Here is a 21,434-nt window from a genome sequence, read left to right as displayed (position 1 = left end):
TTTGTGTTTCTAGAATTAAAACACATTTTAATTTAATTTTATTTTATTTGTACTCTTATTATAAACCCTATATATAGGGCATATAATCCAGGCCTTTACATTAGTTCCAGTTTGAAATCTGGCATAAAACATGTTAGTTCAAAATTACTTTTCTATTCTTTTCATTTTAAAAAGATTGTTTCAGTTATGTATTCATTCAAGAAGTGTAAAACAGATAAAGTGTAACAATTAAAAATGCTTTTGGTGCTTGTATATCTGAAAATATCCCTTACTTCAAAGAAAGAAATAAGCACAGCACTATCCTAACACATGTAGATGCATGCATGAAATCTTGGCTCCATTTAAATCAATGGCAAAACTCCCATTGACTTCAGTGGGACCAGGATTTCACCTCTGATTTGTTCATGTCCATCTTTAAACATCAGACACAATAAGTGCTCTCATTTTAGCATTAGACATGTAGCAAAATAGCAAGTATAATAGTACAAAAAATAATAACCGACCAACTAAAGCGGAAAATAACGTATGTAGGAGATAATCCCTATATATTGCAGGGCTGGTCCATGGACATCAACAGGATTACACAGGAGCAATAATGTTATTTCTGACATTGAAAAAATAATAAAAATAAACATTTTAAGAAAAGACATCACCTGATCAAGAGAAATCTGAAGTTTGTGAGACTCAGCAAGAGATTCTTGGATGAGTGCACTACTTGCTTTGGTCTGATTCAAAGATTCAATCAGATCCTTATTTTCAAGTAGGTTGCCTTGTGATGTTGCAAGAGTCTGAAAAAATTAAAATTAACTTGAGTAATAAATTAACTCATAAGTTTACACTTCAGGAAACTGTGCAGTGTATAGATGGAATATGATGCTGATACCAATACCAGAATTTATCTTGAGAAATTACTTCTACCTTTGCAGGTGCCTCTAACATGTTTGTTAGTCTTGGAACAGATAAAAAGCATATTAGAGATAAGATGGTCAGTCTGAAAACTGAAGTGTTATGTTGGTGCAGCAATAAAACATGTGAACAATCTGCAGAAATTCGAGAGGCCCAGGTTAGAGTTGCTAGCTTTTATTGGGCTTACAGAAAAAGACGGCCTCGTAGCCAGAGTCTTATCCACTCCCCCCTAAAAGGCGGATCTGAGACTCAGATGCAGGAATTATTTAATAGCTTTCCTTTTATAATTTTAACCTGCAGTTGGCTGGCTTTTATAATCTTGCAGATTCCAAGGAAGTTTCTACCTAGCTACTTTCTCTGTAAAGACACTCAAGTGTCAACCTCTGTAAGATTTACTCCTCCTCTCTCCCAACTGCAGCTCCTGTGATTTACTAGCAACTAAGAAAGTGAGAGCATGAGATTGTGGAACACTTTTGGCAGACTCTGAGGCCTGGTCTACACTAACCCCCCAAGTCGAAGTAAGGTACGCAACTTCAGCTACGTGAATAACGTAGCTGAAGTCGACATACCTTACTTCGAACTTACCGCGTTTCAGACGCGGTCCACACGCGGCAGGCAGGCTCCCCCGTCGACTCCGCGGTACTCCTCTCGTTGAGCTGGAGTACCGCAGTCGACGGCGAGCACTTCCTGGTTCGATTTATCGCATCCAGACCAGACGCGATAAATCGAACCAGGAAGTTCGATTTCCAGCCGCCGAACTAGAGGCTAAGTATAGACCAGCCCTGAGAGCACAAGTGCAGTGAGGCTGCATCTACACTGCAAAGCAATAGGGCTTGAACCCTGGGTCCCAGCTTGACTCAGGCTCAGACCCTCCACCCCTGTGGGATCCTGGGAGCCTGGGTCCAAGCCCTGGGTTAGCGTGATTTATATGTAGACAGAAGGGGTTAGGCATGAACCCTGAGTTTGAACCCTGGGCTTACACTGCAGCATAAATATACCCTAAGCTGAAATCTGAGCACCCAATTGGCATGTGTTCCATAGGAATAAGAGGATGGGCCTCTCCAAAGAGCCCATAAACTCTAGTATATAAAACTGAGGTCACCATGTGCTCAAGAAAATTGATTGAACCCAACAAGAAACTGCAGAATCTTAAGAGCAACTGCCGCGCGGAAAGGACTCTCCCCCATTCCAGGGTGAACAGGAAAAGAAGTGGTGAGATTTCATTTCAAAGACTATTTCCCCTTCTATTCTTTAACATAAAAATAACTGTAGGTTATCTTGATAAGTCTACACACACTCTAGTGAGACCTCAAGTAAGCATATATTAACTTTTAACTTCTTTATATGTCTAAGCAAATTGGCCTAGAGAGACTGAAAACAATAACTTTAAGCAATTGTTTTTAATATTCTAAACGTGTCCACTTTTGGATCAATCTAGTCAAAAAGTACTAACCACAGTGCCTTAAAAACAAGTGAATCATTGAAAGTGTGATCAATGTGTTAAGAATTGAGAATTTATGATCATAAGTAAATGTAATAAAAAATCTTGGTAATTTGCATTGTTCCTTGATATAACTGCTGAGCCTCAACTCTAGTCTATGGTAATTGCTTGCAAGACTGTACTGAGTGTGTAATACATGCCTAGAAGATTGGTATTATCTACACATGAGTGGTGAACTGTGGTTGGATACTAATGTGGTTCTGGATGAATTAATATATTGTTGGTTGGTTAAGAATAAGCAAGTGTCCTGATTTGAGAAATATTATTCAAGTTAAAAGTTGACCTAAAAAGAACCCAGTATTAAAAGTAGCAACACTCCCTGGACTCAATAAAAAGGGGTTATTCTATTAATACTATTCAATTGGCAAACAAAGTTTGTTAGATTTCAGCTTGAAAATCTAACTAGCAAATTCATAAACTGATCCCCCTTTCCTGCTTACAGAGGTAAGTAAATGGACAGTGGAAGGATATTATTTACTTTTTTTTTTAAGAGAAAGTTACTCACCTTGTGCAGTAACTGAGGTTCTTTGAGATGGTTGTCCCTGTGGATGCTCCACTTTAGGTGTCTTGGTGCCCTGTGCTTCTAATCAAAGATTTGTAGTAGCAGTGCCTTGGTTGGCCACTCATGCGCGGCAGCTGTCTCGCGCCGCTCCGAGTGCCTACCTAGCGTGCACAGCCAACCGTCCCCCAGTTTCTTCTCTATCCCATAGGATCAGTGTGAAACTCTGAAGTAGAGGGGAGGGGGGGATAGTGGAGCACCCACAGGGACAACCATCTCGAAGAACCTCAGTTACTGCACAAGGTGAGTTACCTTCTCCTCTTCTTTGAGAAGAAGGTGACTGTTGAGCAGTGCCCCTCAGTAGAGGGGAGGGGCTTCAGAGTTGGTTTATGTATGGTGGATAGCACCGAGAGTCCAAACTGAGCATCTGCAGTTGATTGTTGTTCTAAAGCATAGTGTTTAGTAAAGGTATGGGCTGATGCCCAGGTAGCTGCTTTGCAAATGTCCAGTATTAAATGATGGGCACATTGTTGAGAAAGGCCACAGATGTCGACATTGCTCTGGTGGAGTTTGTGCATACTCCGGAGGGAGCTGTCAGATAGTGGTTTTGGTAACACAACTGGATACATGTCGATATAGATTTGAATAGTCTTTGTTTGGATATAGTTTGACCCTTTGATCATTCTGTTGTGGAGAAAAAGAGTCTGGATGATTTTCTAAATGTTTTTGTTCTTATACATCTTTCTTGTCATTAGTCTGTGGCTGTTCAGTAGTATGTCTTGTACTTCAGTAGAACATTCCCTCTCGAGCCCTTTCACCCATGGAGTAACCAGGCCTTGAGGTGGAGTATGGCAATGTTGGGGTGACAGATACGTCCCGCATCCTGTGTCAGCAGATGAGGCACTAGGGGAAGAGTTCATGCTGGTTTCACTGCCATCTGTCTCAATTATGGAAATCATATTTGTCTGGCCCATGTTGGTGCAATGAGAATGACCCTGGATTTGTCTTGCCTAATCTTGTGAAGGATGCAACTCAGCAATGGGATTGGAGGGAAGGCATACAATAGTGGAGCTTCCCATTTCAGAAGGAAGGTGTTGCCCCAGGAGTTGTGCCCCAATCCGGCCCGGGAGCAGTACTGTAGACACTTGGCATTGTGGGCAGTAACAATTAGGTCTATTGTGGGGAATCCCCATTGTCTGAATATGACTTTGAGGATTCCGGGAACCATCTTCCACTCATGGGTTTGGGAGAAGTCTCTGCTTAGTTGATCCATTGTTGCGTTCTGGTGTCTGAGCAAATAGGATGCCAGAATGCGTATGTTGTTGGTGATGCACCATTGCCAGAGCCGAACTGCTTCTGAACAGAGGGGATAAGATCGACCCCCCTTGGCAGTTTATATAGTATATAGTTGCTAGATTGTCCGTGAGAATCTTGATGGTCTTGTTGCATATTAGAGGAAGAAAGTGCTGGGAAGCATTTTGGACTGCCCTTAACTCCAGTAAGTTTACGTGGGGATTGGATTCTGCTAGTGACCAGTGACCCTGGATGGTATTGTCATGTAAGTGTGCCCCCCAACCCAGGAGGGAAGCCTCTGTGGTGATGGTCATAGATGGAGCTTTTTATAGGAAGGGGACACCTGAGCATGTCCACCACGTGAGCAAGTCCTTTACTCTGCGGGACATTGTGAGACGTCTGTTTGAGGGAGTGTCTGTGCAGAATATGGACTATGTGGAGCCAGGCCTGTAAACATCTCATGTGGAGCCTGGCATATTTTACAACAAATGTTGTAGTCTCCATGTGCCCCAAAAGTTTTAAGCACGTTCTGGTGGATGTTTGTCGGACGCCCCTCACTGTTGTAATTAGATTGGTTAAGGTGAGAAAGCGTTGTTGGGGTAATCTCGCTGTCACGTTGAGACAGTCAAGATGTGCCCCTAAAAACTCTCACTGTTGTGTAGGTATCAGGGTGGACTTCTGAAGATTTATTTGTAAGCCCAGGGCCATAAAAAGGGTTATTGTCATGTGAGTGGCGCTCGTTGCTGCCTGATGCGTTGGTGCCTTTAGAAGGCAGTCATCTAAATATGGAAAGATCATCACTCCCTGCCTGCAGAGGTGAGCAGCCACAATGGCGAGAACTTTGGAAAACACCCTTGGAGCGGTGGACAGGCCAAAAGAAAGCACTCTGTATTGGAAATGTTGTTTCCCTAGGGTGAAGTGCAGGAATCGTCTGTGCGCCGGGTGGATGGTAACATGAAAGTAAGTGTCTTGTAGGTTGAGGGCCAAGAGCCAATCTCCTTTCTCCAATGCCGGAATTATTGTGGATAGAGTCACCATTTTGAAACATTGTGTTCTCACTAACTTGTTGAATTTCCATAAATCCAGGATGGGACTCAACCCTCCAGTTTTTTTTCCTGAGTGAGAAAATAATGGGAATAAAACCCTCTCCCGCTGTGTTGAACTGGTACAGGTTCCATGGCACCTAATTGTAGGTGGTGGTTTATTTCCTGTTGTAACAGGTGCTCGTGAGAGGGGTCCCTGAGGAGGGACAGGGAAGGGGAATGGGTAGGTGGGATAGAAATAAAGGGGATGGAGTAACCCTGCTGGATAATTTCCAGAACCCATTTGTCTGTAGTGATGGTCTTCCAGACTGGGTAATATGGTGACAGACGTCTCCAAATGGATTGGAGATAAGATGTAAATCTGGAATTAGGGAATGTGGGGTTCTCGTGTCCTCAACCAACGCTTCAAAATGTTTGCCTGGAAGTAGATGGTTTAGACGTGGACGGCTGATCTTGGGGCTGCCGGCATTGGTCATAGTGTCATTGGGGTTGAGTGTATGAGGCAGTGCAGAATCGTGGATTGTAAATTCTGCCCTGTTTCTGTTTATTTGGAGGGACATAAATTCCAAGTGTCTTCAAGGTTGCCTGAGAGTCCTTTAAGGTATGCAAGGACGCGTCGGTGTTGTCCACAAACAGTTTTTGGCCTCCAAAAGGTAAGTCCTCAACTGGGGCTTGAACTTCCCTTGGAAACCAGGACAGATGTAGCCAAGAAGTGCGATGCATGATGACGGACATAGCTATTGAACGTGCTGCCATGTCTGCAGAATTGAGAGAAGCCTCAAGGGCCGTTCTGGCGATGAGGGAACTCTCCGCAATGTTAGCCTTATATTGTTCTCGTTTGTCATCTGGAAGCTGTTCAATAAAAGTTGACATTTGAGAGAACAGGTTGCATGTGTATTTTGCCATTTAGGCCGAGTAGTTGGCTATGCAGAATTGGAGGGTAGCTGATGAGTAGGCTTTTCACCTGAAAAGGTCTAACCTTTTCCAGTCCTTGTCATAGGGGATGGTTCTAAATTGATCCTGCTTTCCCCTTTGATTAACTACTTCTATCATCAATGAGTTTGAGGTAGGGTGGGTGAATAAAAACTCAGTTCCTTTTGTAGGGACATAATATTTCTTGTCAGATCTTTTACAAGAAGGAGGGGCTGTGGCAGGTGTCTGACAGATTATTTTTGCCGAATCCATTATGGCTGCATTAATAGGCAATGCAATCTTCACTGATGGGGATACCTGTAGTATGAGTTTGTGCTAGGTCTCTGGTAGCTCTACTAGTGAGATGTCCAGGGATTCAGCTACTTGTTAAAAGAGGTCCTGGAAGGATTTGAAATCATCCCCCGAGGTGAGGGGGATGGAATTATTGTGTCATCTGGCGATGAAGATGAAATGTGGGTGGGTGGAAGGGTATCACCCTCAGGCACATCTTCAGGTTCCTCTACCTCCTCATCCAGCACTTCCGAAGGAGCTGGTGCAGGAGGTGACGGGGAGCAAGTTGTTCTGGATCTAAGTGCGTTGGGGGGCCTGAGGTTCTGGGCCCTATATAATGCCCCCAGGTCCCAGTATGCCCAGTTGGGTGGAAAGGCCATGGGAGGCGGTACCAATAGTGGAGGCTGCCAGCCTTATGCATCCATAGACATGCGGTGCTGAGAGTGTCCCAGTTTAGGTAAGGAATAGCAAGGGGTGTAGATCTCTGCCTCATCCTCTTCTTCCTCATCGCTGGAGAGAGGAGGAGCTGAGCCGATGGGAGTAGCAACCAGGCTTGGTCCCAGTCTCGCTGGGGTACCGTTGGTGCCGAATAGCAGAGTCCCAGGTGTTGAGGTAACAAGGAGGTCCACCAGTCTGATGAATTGCTGTAGCACCGGGAGGATCAACACCAAAGACAGCAGCATGCTCTGGCTGGGAATAAGGGTGAGAGCTGTGGGTCCCGCTGACTTGCTGCATTGTGTAGGGGCAGCAGGTGGCGCCATTGCGCTGCTGGGTGCCAAGGTTCTCTTTGGCTCCATCAGTGCCAAGCTGGAAGGCTTGGCTTTAGTGTGCAGAGTGCTATGAGAGCTAGCCTGCACCAGGTCTTTAGCCCCTCAGGAAGTCTCAGGACTGGATGTTCCCGGTGCCTCACGGTCCAGCACTCTCAGTGCCTCGGTACCAGGGCAGATTTTGACTTCGAGATCGCTTTTTTGGAGGCGAATCTCGCAGTGGCAAAGACTGAGACCGTTTATTTGCAGCCTTTTTCGGAGCAAACTCTTTAGTAGTCATTTTGGAGGTAGAACCCCTGTCAGACACTGCCTCTGCCTCTGCCGGCCAGGAGACGTCCTGGACTCGGGGTCAGAGGCTGGTCTGAGGGATTTCTCCATCAGGAGTTTTAACTGGAGATCCCTTACCTTCCTCGTCCTGACGGTCATTTTTTTGCAGTGGGGACACTTCTGAGCAATGTGTGTCTCCCCTAAGCACCGGACACATTGCGCATGGCCATCAGAGACCGGTGCAGAGAGTCTGCAGGTCAGGCAGCGTTTAAAGCCAGGAGAGCCTGGAATACCTGAGAGGATATTAGTTTTGAAGTAGAAATGGGAATAATCCCATTCTGTCCCTCTTCTTTTTTTCACGGGGAAGGGGGACAACTAGTAATTTTTTTTAATAAGATAAATAAGAAATAGGAGAAATAAAGGAATAAGAAGCTATTAGCTGGGGGGGGACCCAAAATAATATCTAATAATAATAATATCTAATAATATCTAAAGTTATAAGGGGCGCTGCTGTCGCTCCAACTCAAGCCAAAGGCGGTACGGAAGGAACTGAGGGACGGTTGGCTGCGCACGCTAGGTAGCCACTTGGAGCAGCATAAAACGGCTGCCGCGCATGTGCGGCCAACCAGACCACTATTACTAAAAATCGCTGATTACAAACACAGGGCGCCAAGACACTTAACTTGGAGCACCCACAGGGACACTCTGTGACGTTGCACCCTATAATGCTTTATGGAAATATGCTTATGAATGTAAATATGACATGACTGGAATATGTTTTATGCTACATATGCCATGTAACATATCTGTAAAGGTTATGATCTACTGAATACATTCATCCTATTTGTATGCATGTATCATTTTTGTATTCAAAGTTATGAATATTGGCTATGTACTTGTTTAATTTTAAATAGCCTCAGTGAAGCAGTTGGTCAGCTTCCTGAGAAAAGACTATTCTCAGTAAGTGCCCAATCAAGAAACACTTAAGCCAACAATGAACTTGGAGATGCCAATCCACATCTGAGCTTTCCCAGGAATGTGGCTTGGCTGGTAAGGAACTCAGTCATGCATGGACATGTGACTTGCCCATGTGACTCCAAAACTTCATTTTGTAGCTGGATTCTACACAGGGGGAGGGAGGGTGTCCACCCACAAGAGAAAGTCTATTTAAACCCCTGGGAGACCTCTCCATTTGGTCTACAGCTGGCTCAAGAGACAGCCTCTCCACCCCCAAAGGATACCTGAAAGAAACTAGAACAAAGGACAGTAACCACAGGGGGTGTGAGTGATTGCTGGACCCAGACTAGAAGGAGACTAGTCTGTAAAAGAAAGCTTACTGGAACACCTCTGAGGGTGAGGTTTTGTCTGTGTTCAGTTTTCTTACTGTATTAGGCATAGACTTGCGTGTTCTATTTTATTTTGCTTGGTAATTCACTTTGTTCTGTCTGTTACTACTTGGAACCACTTAAATCCTACTTTCTGTATTTAATAAAATCACTTTTTACTTATTATTTAACCCAGAGTATGCATTAATACCTGGAGGGAGGGCGCAAACAGCTGTGCATATCTCTCTATCAGTGTTATGGAGGGCGAACAATTTATGAGTTTACCCTGTATAAGCTTTATACAGGGTAAAACAGATTTATTTGGGGTTTGGACCCCATTGGGAGTTGGGCATCTCAATGTTAAAGACAGCAACACTTCTTAAACTGCTTTCAGTTAAGCCTGCAGTTTGTGGGACGCAGTTCTGTGTTTGTAGCCGGCAAGCATGTCTGGCACAACCAGGCAGGGTTCTGGTGTCCCAAGCTGGCAGGGAAGGCAGGGGCAGAAGTAGTCTCAGCACATCAGTTGGCGGTTCCCAAGGGGTTTTCTGTGATCCAACCTGTTACACACTCCTCGAATAAGAATGTCTAATTATCTCTAAATGCATTATTTAATCTCACTATTTCTGGCACACTCTCTAGTCAGACAATACTGCAAAATTTGCCTCTTGCCAGTTAACTTTTTTACTCCCTTCTCCTAGCCCCCATCTGAAATCATAATTCAGACCTCATCACAGAACAAGTGTGACATACTTGCTCTAAGGTTCTAACTTCCCTTCTAAAATTACCTAATTAACAGCTTACAATATATCTGCAACTATAGTAATTATGTTAGTATTTACTGCAGTAAGAAATTTTAATAAGAAACATGGCTGACTTGCAATGACAGTCAACTTATCAATGTTTTCATTCCTATGTCTTTTTGAAAGGTTGACTGCATGTAATGGTACTGTTTAAAAAGTAAGTAATTAATAGGTTCTGTTACTTATCTACACTTTTTATCTTTTTTTCCCAAATTGCATTGTAAAAGGCTTCTGCTGACTTAAAAAAATTCATCGCAGAATTATTCTCATGAATAATAATAATTAGGCAGATTTCCTCAAATCTATCAACAGCTCTAACAATACATCAAGAGAATACTAAAGAATGTAGGGATGTAACAGAATTAGTAGAACTTAAAACCAGTGAATAGAGGGCTGATTCTACTCTCACTGAAGCAAACGGTAAAGCCCCTATTGAATTAATGGTGCAGGATGATACCCAGAATGTCCAATCCAATGTCTCTTAAAAGCAACATAAAGATTTCTTTGACTTTAATAGGCAATGGAGCAGGCTCATATTCAGCAAGACTAGTACAATAAAAGGCAATATAACCAGACTGTGATCCCCTTACTTCTAATAGTAAGCAGATACTCACAAGAGTACTCCCATTGATTTCAGTGGGATGACTCATACAAGAAACTGCTCACCGGTGGGAGTAAGGAGTTCACAATCTGGCACAAAGCCTTTATGGCTGAAAAGTGAAAGAAAATAAAATTCACTGTTTCCTAAAATGTACTGTACCTAATGAGGCTTATTACACACACACAAAAAGACAGTTGCACTGCTTCAAACAAATTGTTGGATGTTTTCACAAATGTATCAACTGTGCTGAAACTTAATCCTCTTCCTTTGAGGTTATCCTTTCCTCTACAGGTGTACTATTGGATTCAGATCATGTTCTCTTTCATTAGAATCAAAAACCGACAGAATATTTAGAAAACCAACTTCAAAATAACAGAAGGAAAACAGAACACAAAAGAGAAGTATGGCTCATAGGCAATGAGTACCTCTATACTAATGGTAGAGTATTAAAAGTGAGAATCACATTTTCCTAATTCGTTTTCATATTTTAATTTTTTGAGATCTTACACATTTCCTGTATTTATTTTCAGAAGGCACAAAAGTAACACACATCTCTGTCTCTGTACATCCTACTGGATTTTTTTTTTTAATTTCTACCATTTCAACATACATATCTTGATTCAGTGGGGTACATATCCATTGTGACTGTCTCCAGACCTAAAATATGGCAATTTTTCATCACTCAAAATAAGAGAAAAAGAAATAGTATAATCCATATTTTGTAAACTAACAAACATTTTCGTTTTTCAACCCACTTCAGTAAGAAGTGGTAGCATGACATATGAATCTCTCCTACATCCAGCCACAAAATTCAAGCACTAACTGGATATTTGACCCTAATGTGGCTGTGAAAATCTTGAATGTCCTGAAATGCTACAATTCACCCTGAGTTTACACATTTCCTTTCCCCATCCCTCCAAACAAATTCTTAAGCTCATTATTGCTATTAACAATTTTAGCATCTGGCATTTAAACAGATACCAGTATTAGATCTACTATGTTAATCTGAAATCAGTAGGACATATTTATTTTACCTCCAAAAGAGATTCCTCAAGTTTAGCTAATTGTATCTTCTTGTCCTCTTCTTGTTGCAACAGTTTTGTCTTCTGTTCTTCCAAATCTGGTTTTTCGTGCTGGATAGTTAAAGCTAAAAGCTAAGAGGAAAGCAACATATTCAACAAGAAGGAGAATACTAACCTCAGTAATACGTATGCATCAATTTTGGCCATGTATGTTAGCCAACGTTTTTAACCCATGCTTAAACACTAGACTCTTTAAGTCCAGTATCGTAGTCCTTGTGTATGTAAAATACAGTGATGATAAATAGAGTACATTATGAGAACCGGGGAAAGAATGGGCTTCAAAGGCTACATCTACACTCCAAGCTAGGGGTGTGATTCCCAGCTCATGTAGACTTACTCGTGCTAGCTCTCTGATTTAGCAAGCTAAAAATGATAGTGTAACTACTGAAGCACAGGGGCAGTGGCAAGGGCTAGCCAGATGAAGTACAAACCCACCAGAATCCCAAGGGTACATATTTGTGGTGGCTAGTCCATACCACTGATGCTGCTCTTTGTGCTACTGCAACTGCACTACTATTTTTACTGTGCTAGCTCAGATGAGAGCTAGCACAGGTATGTTTATCTGAGCTGGGAAGCAAGCACCTAGCTCATAACATAGACGTAACCAACAAGTAGATCCAATAAGAAATAATGGTAATTTCTTACCTGTTTATCTGGCTTCTTCCAGCAACTTAATGCTAACCTAAACAGTCCTCCTACCAATGCTGCTCAGCTGTTTTCCTGTTTTCAGCAGGCAAAGATGAGTTGTATGTCTGGTTAAGCTAGACATTTAGTGTTTTACCTTTTTCTCCAATGTCAAATTGTATGTTTGTTAGTTTTGAATAAACTAGCTTCCCAATGAGTAATGTTTTGAAATGATGAGGGTTTTTTATTTTCTAATTCCTCCTTTTTCCTAGTGGCCCTCTATTTGTCCCACTTTTCTCTAAATGTCATTGACCAAAGTCTCAGCAGCTCCCAGCAATTTGGTGGAAGACCTAACACATTCAGCCTTTAGGTTTCATTGATCTCTTCTTGACCACAAGGCAAAGTATTTTGAGACCAGCAGTACAGTTTGGCAAGGATAGAAGGCTGGAGAACTGTTTTGCTAAAATTTTAAAAGCACCATGAATGCTCTTACAAATGTAACTAATAATTTAGGGTTTAATCTGATTCAGGTGAAGTCAATGGAGAACTTCCACTTACTTCAGTAGGTGTAAAATAGATGAAAACTGTTACACCTGCCATCTATGATTTGATTGTAAGGTACATTTAAAAAAAAGAGTTACAGTTTTTATTTTAATTTAATTATTTTAATAATTATTTTATTGTTTAAATTTTTATGCTGCATTATATCCCCCTAGTCCTCACAACAAATTGGAGATTGCAGCTATATTCTGTCAATGGGGGCCTCTGCCAGGTCAGAAGTCAAGGTGTATCCAGAGATGAATGCAGCCCAATGTCTATTAATTATTATTATTTTATTATAAGAAATGTTAAATGCATACCTGTCCTCTTAAACCACTTCTTGTAGTAGTAAAGTTAACTTCAGTAATAATGGAAGCTGCATCAGGTGGAATAAAGGGATTTGGGTTTCGCGTTGACAGAAATAGGCGGAATTCTTCATTATAGTCAATAATTTTGTCACCTATTTGTACAGCATATCGTGGTCCTATTAAAAATACATACATATTATCCTAAGTTTGATTAGAAAATTCCAGAATTGTCTGAAAATAAATACCCACCGTGTGAAAAAACTTCAGAACCAAATGTTAGGTTTAGTTTAAAAGAAATAGTCTTATAAAACTAACAAAACCATTTTCATAAATATTGTAAAAAAAAATTAAAAGATTTTTATGAGATTAACTTTTCCCTATATTGTTGGAAATAAAAATACAGCAGCATCGTAGAAGTGCATTAGAACCAGATACTAAAAAGACTCAGACCAGTCTGCTTTTGGGTGAATACCATCTGGTCCTGGTGATTTATTATTGATTAATTAACAATTTGTACCAAAACCTCCTCTAATGACACCTCAATCTGGGACAGGTCCTCAGATTTGTCACCTAAAAAGAATGGCTCAGGTTTGGGAATTTCCCTCACATCCTCAGCTCTGAAGACCAATGCAAAGAATTCATTTAGTTTCTCCGCAATGGCCATACCGTCCTTTAGTGTTCCTTTAGCATCATGATCGTCCAGTGGCTCCACTGGTTGTTTAGCAGTCTTCCTGTTTCTGATGACTTAAAAAAATTCTTATTATTTCTTTTTGAGTCTTTGGCTAGCTGTTCTTCAAATTCTTTTTTGGCCTTGGCTAGCTTCCTGAATATACTATGAAATGTATAACAGTTTTTCTTGCATTTTATCCCATCAGCTCACTGGACCTCATAGCCTGTGGATAACTATTTTCTCGCTCCATCCTCATTTTGATGTTTCTCTTTTTCTGTAGTTTTCTAAGAAAATTAAAGAGAAACTGCAATACTAACAATCTAAAAAGCTGATTTCCAGCTCTAAGTTAAGGCACTTCATTTTTGGACTCTGTAAGGGTCAGAGATCCCAAACAAAAGCATGTGCTTCAAAGTACGACTAGGAAGTCAACTTAAACTTTAGAATGATTCAATGTGTCTTGTTTTATCCTATTTGAGAGAACTTTAAATATGTTTAAATATTTCCAACACAGATCACACATTACATGAGTAGTGGAAGGTAAATATAAAAGAGCAAAATCCTAACCAACATTCATGTATCTATAAAGCAATAAGTTAAAAATTAGATTCTGTACTACGTACATTGATTTAATTCAGACATCTAAAACAGCTCTCCCTCAAACTGTCAGGCATTTACCTTGAGCAACAAGATCTTTTCTTAACAGTGGATAAAGAACTGGCTCTACTCCATCCATCTCCTGTAGAATAAGTGTTTTCCCAAATCTCACTGCCAGCTCAAGAGCAGTAATGAAGGTAGCATCCTGTGTAAATAAAAATTAATGCCTATTAAATTATTTAGTTCCTTAATATTAATATATTTCTTAGTCAATTGTGGAAACATTAAATATTGTGCAAAGAATATATCTCTTTAAGGATGCACATCCTAAGATTATTTTGTCAAAAAACTATTGTAGTTACCCATAACTGTTATACATTAAATATATTTGTCTCTGCATATTCACATTCTAGGAATAGCATGTCCTGCCAAGCAAGTCACTGAAGAATTTAAAGCAGTAAAACTGAAATGCAAGGGACATCAGATCAAGTGATCTGCAACCAAGAGCACAAAACACATCTTCACTTAACTATATTTTGGTACCTCTCTACTACCAGTGTCATGGAGTATATACCGAATGCAGGCCCAGCAACCAAGGGGTTAATTCAGGTACTACAGCCAGACAGGCTTAAGGTGACTGACTTGGAATCCAGTGGAGTGAGCAGGCCTGCCTTCCGCTACCGACCCCTGAGAGATTTAAGAACTGAAGGAGTTTCCAGACCCCCTAAGCACTAGGACCAGCTGACCCAACCAAGTATAAGGGGAAAACCCACATACCCCAGGGGGACTCAGGAAACAGGAACTGACTGACTGACCCACCAGATGGAGTGAACTCTGGGGCAATGCTCCATCTGGCCAAAAGCGGTTCTGTTGCATCAATACACCAGCTCACAACCAGGAAACATTATTAATAGTCGAAAGCAGAGAGGGGCTATGCCAATTTGCAGACGCAGTGTATCTGGGAATAACTATTATGTAGTCTTCTTTTCTCCTTTGTGAAGTTGCATCTGTGGATCTCCACTGTAGCAGTCCAGCAGACATTGACACTGTTGAATAGTAGACATACTACCTATTCAAGAGAATAATCACTGCTCTCCCAAAATGAGCATCTGCTCATGTCTCAGAATAAGAATAATGGAAGAGTGACATGAACTTCACATGCCACCTTTCCAAATTTCATCTTTAGACATATTGTAAAGACAAACTGTAAAGCCTTTACTACTCTAGGAGAATAGACCCTGAGTCCTTCTTGCACACACTATCTGATGAAGCTTAGATAGTTTCTGCCCCAAAATAGCAAGGTCTTTGGTTCTCTCTCCAACACCACAAAGCGGCTTTCAAGTAGACTCTTTGAAGCGTATAGTTGTCAGGATCCTAGCAAGGACAGTCAGGACACAGGGTCAGAGCTGAGTCAAACCAGAGGCTGGGAGTAGTGGAGGAGTTCATAGTCAGGTTCCAGGACAGGGTCGATACCAAGGTTCAGAGTCTGAGTCAGGTTTCAGGGTCCGGTTCAAAAGGAGAAGTCCAAATCAAGCCAAGGTCGAAGCCAAGAGCTCAAGAGCAAGGAACAGGAATGGTCATGACAGCTACAGGAGATCCACACTGTTGTCTGGACATTCCTGGAATGCCCATTGGGTTTATATAGGGTGAAGAGCCAATCAGGAGCAATGAGGCTGCTGCCTGTCAGACCCCTCGAGGCAAGACTATCCATGGTTTATGTCCACAGCAGGTCATGAGCAGTGGAGCACATGCTGATTACAGCTGTTGCTGTGTGGCAGCATAGGGATGTTAGCAGCTCTACAGGCTTTGGTTCTACACCCACAGGGCCTTACAGTAAGTAGTTCTTCATGGTAACAACCAATAGCCTTTTTTACATTTAAGCTATGAAACATGGCTTTATCTGGTAAATCATAGGACTTTGGAAAATCTTTATTAAAGAAGAGATTAATTCAGATTAAAGTCTGAGACTACTTTAGTCAAAAATTTTGGGTGTGGTCCCAAAGTACCTTATCTTTATTTAAAAAAATAAAAAGAGCATCAGAAAAGTTCATCATATGAACTTGCTGCTATGAAATCATTCTGTGTGGAAGCAATATGAAGCAGGGGATAGGGTAAAGGATCTGGCCCTATAATTTTAAATAATCTGATGTCTCTGCTACTCAAGTCAACCTATCATCACTATTAAAACTGTAAATACCAATAATTTTATTTTTAAGATTAGCTAGAGCACAACATTTGTAAAAACAGGTACACTTTTTAATGTTAAAAGTATGTAAAATGTTAATTGTATTTGCGAATTTTACATAATCTTTTGGTACAATATATATAGTTAAAGGGCTTCCCAGTAGTTTTAGAAAGAGTAAGCCAGCATATGTAGTTATTTCTTCCGAGAACACTGTGTGAAATGATATAATCCCAAGAACCTGGCTAAATCATCAGTGAATACTCTATCACACTTCCCCTCAACCCACACTATGGGGTCCTGGGGCCAGCAGAGCTCAGCCAGAATTAAAGATATAGGATTAAGAGTAAATACTGGACCTGTTGGTTAATAACTTCCAAGCGAGATTCTTTCAAATGTATCTTCAACCATTCTGTAGCCCTTGAAGAAGGATCTATTAAAAAGGGACAAATTCGACTCTGGAAAAAAAAAATTGTTATATGCTACAATCTGGTTTTAGGAAGAAAATATGAAACTAACAAATTTCTTCATTTCCAAACAATATAAATAACACTGAAGAGTTAAAAAATTCAACAGCTGTTATTATTACTGAACTGCTTGATCAAAGGAGACAGCCTAATAACAGAACCACAGCGACTGATTCTGGCAGAAAAAAGACTAATATTTTGTAATACAATTATATTCCCAGATGTTGGATCCACTGAAGTTGGACACATCTGCTCCATCTCTCTCTGCACTATTACTATATTGTCATCTACATCCACTACTACCACCACTTTGTGCCTTGTTAGAAGTATGTCTTCTCCTTTCAGCCCCGCAGTTTTCTCCTCCCTCTGACAAAAATATAGCACTTTTCATCTGTACATCTGAAGGCACTTTACAAAGGAGTATTATTATGGTCATTTTACAGACAAGGAAGTAGGTAAAGATAGTAGTTTGCCTATAGTCACAAAGAAAATCAGTGTCACAATCCTGAAGACATTATTATGTGTAGTATTCTTTATTATAATTAGTACCACTAGGGCACCATCACATTATAACCTTCATATTAATGATGTGGTAGGCTTTCCTTTTAATAAATACTCATTTAAGTAATAGCTGTTGCCCCAACGGAAAAGCATACTTCATTATCTGTATAAGGATGGTATCAAGCTGTGTTAGCTATTAGTAAGCTGGAATGTATATTATGACTAGGTCTGCCATGCTAGAAGGCTGCAAACAGATGTATGGGATATATTCCAAACACTGAAATTTTCACCCTTGCTACACTGTCTTATACTTAAGTGTTCAACAACTTAATTGCTGGTCATTTCCTAAGAATACAGTGACCATTCAAAGAGTGGTATTGTGCTAAGTGGAAGGAGAATTTGTGGCTGAGAGGTACAGCCAGGTTTGGACTCTTGTCTTTAAAAAATCATGACCAGCCCCATTTCAAACTGCTCAAAAAACTCTTCCTTTCTTAGGCTAGGTCTACACTACCCGCCTGAATCGGCGGGTAGAAATCGATCTCTCGGGGATCGAATTATCGCGTCTCGTCGGGACGCGACAATTGATCCCCGAATCGACGCTCTTACTCCACCAGCGGAGGTGGGAGTAAGCGCCGTCGACGGGGAGCCGCGGAGGTCGATTTTGCCGCCATCCTCACAGTGGGGTAAGTCGGCTCTGATACGTCGAATTCAGCTACGCTATTCGCGTAGCTGAATTTGCGTATCTTAAATCGACCCCCCCCTCCTGTAGTGAAGACCTGCCCTTAGACTGTTCTGTTTTAGACAGGATTACAGTAGGAAAGAATCCAGCATATTGCTGGTAACATGTTTGTATAAAACCAAGTCTGCAGTATGAGGCTCTCTGTCTACATTCCACTTTGGGGTCTGATGGGAGTGGGAAATGTGGCGTTTGAAGGAGACAAATTAACAAGAAGAAAGGGAGACAGGGATTCTGCCTTAGGGAGGGAAAGAATGCTTGGCTCCTGTATCTCATCTTAAAAACAAAAGGCCAGATTGAAAATGGACCTTGGTGCATGTGTCCACTAGGAAGGTGAAGTAGCAAGATTTGCCACAGTTACTTGGCCCACAAAACAGCCAGCCATAATTTCAATTGTAGAGACTGTTCCTTCTGTGAGGCAGAAATGCACGTTGCATGAAAGGGGATGAAACTACTCACTATAGTAAACTTAACACATGAGAGATAATAAGTGGGAGACTATCCTAGAAAACAGTGATTGAAAAAGCAGGAACTCTGAGAAAAAGCAGGAGTCATAGTGGACAAACAACTCAACATGAGCTACCAGTATGATGCTGTGGCAAACATTGCTAATGCGATCCTTGGATGTATAAGGAGGGGAGTAGTGATTAAGAGCAGGAACGTGATTTTACCTCTGCTGAAATACCAGTACTGGTGTCCACATTTTAAAAATTATGTTGAAAAACTGGAGAGGTACAGAGAAAAGCCACAAAAATTATTTGAGGGCCAGAAAAAAAACCTACATTTAGAGGCTTAAAGAGCTTACTCTGTAAATATGATCAAAAAGAACACTGAGATGTGTGATGTTTACAGTGTAAAAATACCTTCACAGGAAGAAAATAACAGGTACTAGAGGGCTTTTTAACCTAGTGGGAAAAGGTGTAACAAGAAATGATGGCTGGAATTTAAAGCAAAACAAAGGCAAATTAGAAATAAGGCACAGAATTACTATTTTTGTAACAGTGAGGGTGATTAACCACTGGAACTACCAAAGTAAGTGGAGAATTCTCCTTTTCTAGAAGGTTTCAAGTCCTCAAATCAAGAGAGTGGATATCTTTTTAGACGATATGCTTTAGTCAAGCACAAGTTATTGGGCTCAATACAGGAGTAACTGGGTGAAATTCTATGTCATATGTCTCATACAAGATAATCTAATTGTCCCGTCTGGCCTTAAAATTATGAATTTATAAATCTGTAAAAGTGTTTGCAGGATGTGGCCATTTTTTATACATCTTGGCAATGGAATGGCTCATATGACAAAAATGCACATTTACAACACAGTGGATAATTCTCAAAAGTTTGTAATGACGCTAAAGATAACTCATGTTTGGCCTAATTTGAAGGACAGAGGGCCTTTCCTCTTGGATTTTCAGATAAAAATGATAAAAGCAAAAAAGCAAAATGCATAGATGATGGAACAATTTTGTTCCTTTCATTTTAGACAAATCAGAGTTGTATATATAAACAAGTAGCATAAATATTTTATTTCTGTAATGTTTGTGCCTTCAGGAGTACTAACAAGATCATAAAGATTGAATGAGGTCATCAAAGAACCCAGAAAAACCATCTGCTTCACCCAGTTACAAAGAAAATGTCTCCAAGAAAAGAAACAAAAAATACAGAACTGTTTACCTGCAAGATCACAAGAGCATTTTCTATTGAAAGGTCATCTGAGGGTAAACCTTCACTTTTCCAAATTAGTTGCTCACTCTCTGTGCACAGAAACCGCCTCATATCAAATTCTGGCAAATTAAAGATGGATTTATTAATTATATACCATGTACCTGCGCTGACATTTATATTCTGTTTGTGTTACATGTCACTAGTTACAAGAGATTCTGCTGTATACAATACAGTTCTGTATATTTCCTTTATATATATATTTTTTTAATTACTGATATTTTCTATAGCTCTGATGTTATAGGAGAGTGTTATTAATACATAAAGGATAAAGAAATTATTGTCTTCTGACCATCCCTCATTTTTGGAATAGGCAAATTAACCATATTCCTCCAAGTAAGGGGATCTATACTTTCCACCATTGATTTCTCTGCAGCGATTGTGTGCCTATATGCAATCAAAAGACGTTACAGTCTGTTCGGGTTTATGTCGTTGTGAGATCTTGGGAAGACATACACCTGGAAGAAGAATCAATTTTTGGCACTTTCCCATCCAGGGATAGCAAACTCAGATCACTGATGATTGCCAAAGCTGTGCCTACATGTAGCTACCATACATAAGAACGACCATACGGGGTCAAATCAATAGTCGATCTAGCCGAGTATCCTGTCTCTGACAGTGGACAGTGCCAGATGCTTCAGAGGGAATAAACAGAACAAGGCAATTTTGAGTGATCCAACCCATCATCCAGTCCCAGCTTCTGGAAGTTGCAAGTTTAGTGACAACCAGAGCATGGTTAATAGCTTTTGATGGACCTGTTCTCTATTAACTTACTTACTTTTTTTCTGAACCTAATTATACTTTTGGCCTTCACAGCATCCCATGGCAACGAGTTCTACAGGTTGACTGTGCATTGTGTGAAAAAGTACTTTCTTTTGTTTCTTTTAAACCTGCTGCCTATTAATTTCATCGGTTGATCCCTAGTTCTTGTGTTATGTGAAGGGATAAATAATTTCTATTCACTTTCTCCATACCATTCATGATTTTAAAGACCTCTATCATAGCCCCCCTTAATCTTCTCTTTTCTAAGGACAGTCCCTGTCTTTTTACTCTCTCCTCATATGGAAGCTGTTTCATACCCCTAATAATTTTTGTTGCCCTTCTTGGCTCCTTTTCCAATTCTAATATTTATGTATTTTTTGAAATGGGGCTACCAGAACTGCACCTGGTATTCAAGGTGTGGGCAAATCATGGATTTATATAGTGGCATGATGACATTTTATGTCTTATTATTGGTCCCTTTCCTAATGTTTTTAGTATTCTATTAGCTTTTTTGAATGCAGCTGCACACTGAGCAGATGTTTTCAAAGAACTATCAACAATGATTCCAAGATCTCTTTCTTGAGTGGCAATAACTAATTTAGATCCCATCATTTTGTATGTATAATTGGGATTATTTTTTCCAATATGAAAGTAGTGTTATTAATCTGTCAAAGCATTATGAATTTCCAAGATTTATAAACAAAAATATGTATTAAAATTATCAATCTCTCTCACTTGTCTTCATGTCAAAGAAAATAAAATACGTACTTTCAAGACCAGCTGATTTTGTCCATTCATCCAGACTAATTTTTCGCTGATCCTCTGGAGCAGCAGAAAGATAAGTAATGAAAGCAGCAGCCAACTGAGCTCTTTTAGGCAGAGTGGTTAGTTCATCTGTGATCTCTGAAACCTAAAAAAAAAAAAAAAAAAAAAAAGGTATGTAGCGGATTCATGACAGATGGCACCTTCAGAGCCAAATGTATGGAGCAATGACCAGCTTGCCACCCTACAAATAACCAGAATGGGAACTCGAGCCAGAAAAGC

The 21,434-nt window shown here is 40.5% G+C and overlaps 1 protein-coding gene across 1 annotated transcript in view; it reads right to left on the bottom strand.

Moving 5' to 3' along the window:
* Window positions 1–21,434, bottom strand: part of DYNC2H1 (dynein cytoplasmic 2 heavy chain 1) — a 367,402-nt gene that overhangs the window by 201,825 nt on the left and 144,143 nt on the right. Inside the window, exons 62-68 of the mRNA XM_029911951.1 lie at window positions 21,159–21,300; window positions 19,581–19,690; window positions 16,565–16,663; window positions 14,105–14,228; window positions 12,772–12,935; window positions 11,240–11,359; window positions 654–788 (exon numbers count right to left, since the gene is read on the bottom strand). Of these exons, the coding sequence (XP_029767811.1) occupies window positions 654–788; window positions 11,240–11,359; window positions 12,772–12,935; window positions 14,105–14,228; window positions 16,565–16,663; window positions 19,581–19,690; window positions 21,159–21,300 (894 nt within the window). The remainder of the gene's footprint in view (window positions 1–653; window positions 789–11,239; window positions 11,360–12,771; window positions 12,936–14,104; window positions 14,229–16,564; window positions 16,664–19,580; window positions 19,691–21,158; window positions 21,301–21,434) is intronic.

The sequence above is a fragment of the Terrapene carolina genome, unplaced genomic scaffold (genome assembly GCF_002925995.2).
Source record: "Terrapene carolina triunguis isolate 2854851 unplaced genomic scaffold, T_m_triunguis-2.0 Scaffold138, whole genome shotgun sequence".
NCBI lineage: Eukaryota > Metazoa > Chordata > Testudines > Emydidae > Terrapene > Terrapene triunguis.
This window is presented reverse-complemented; position numbering and strand designations above follow the sequence as displayed.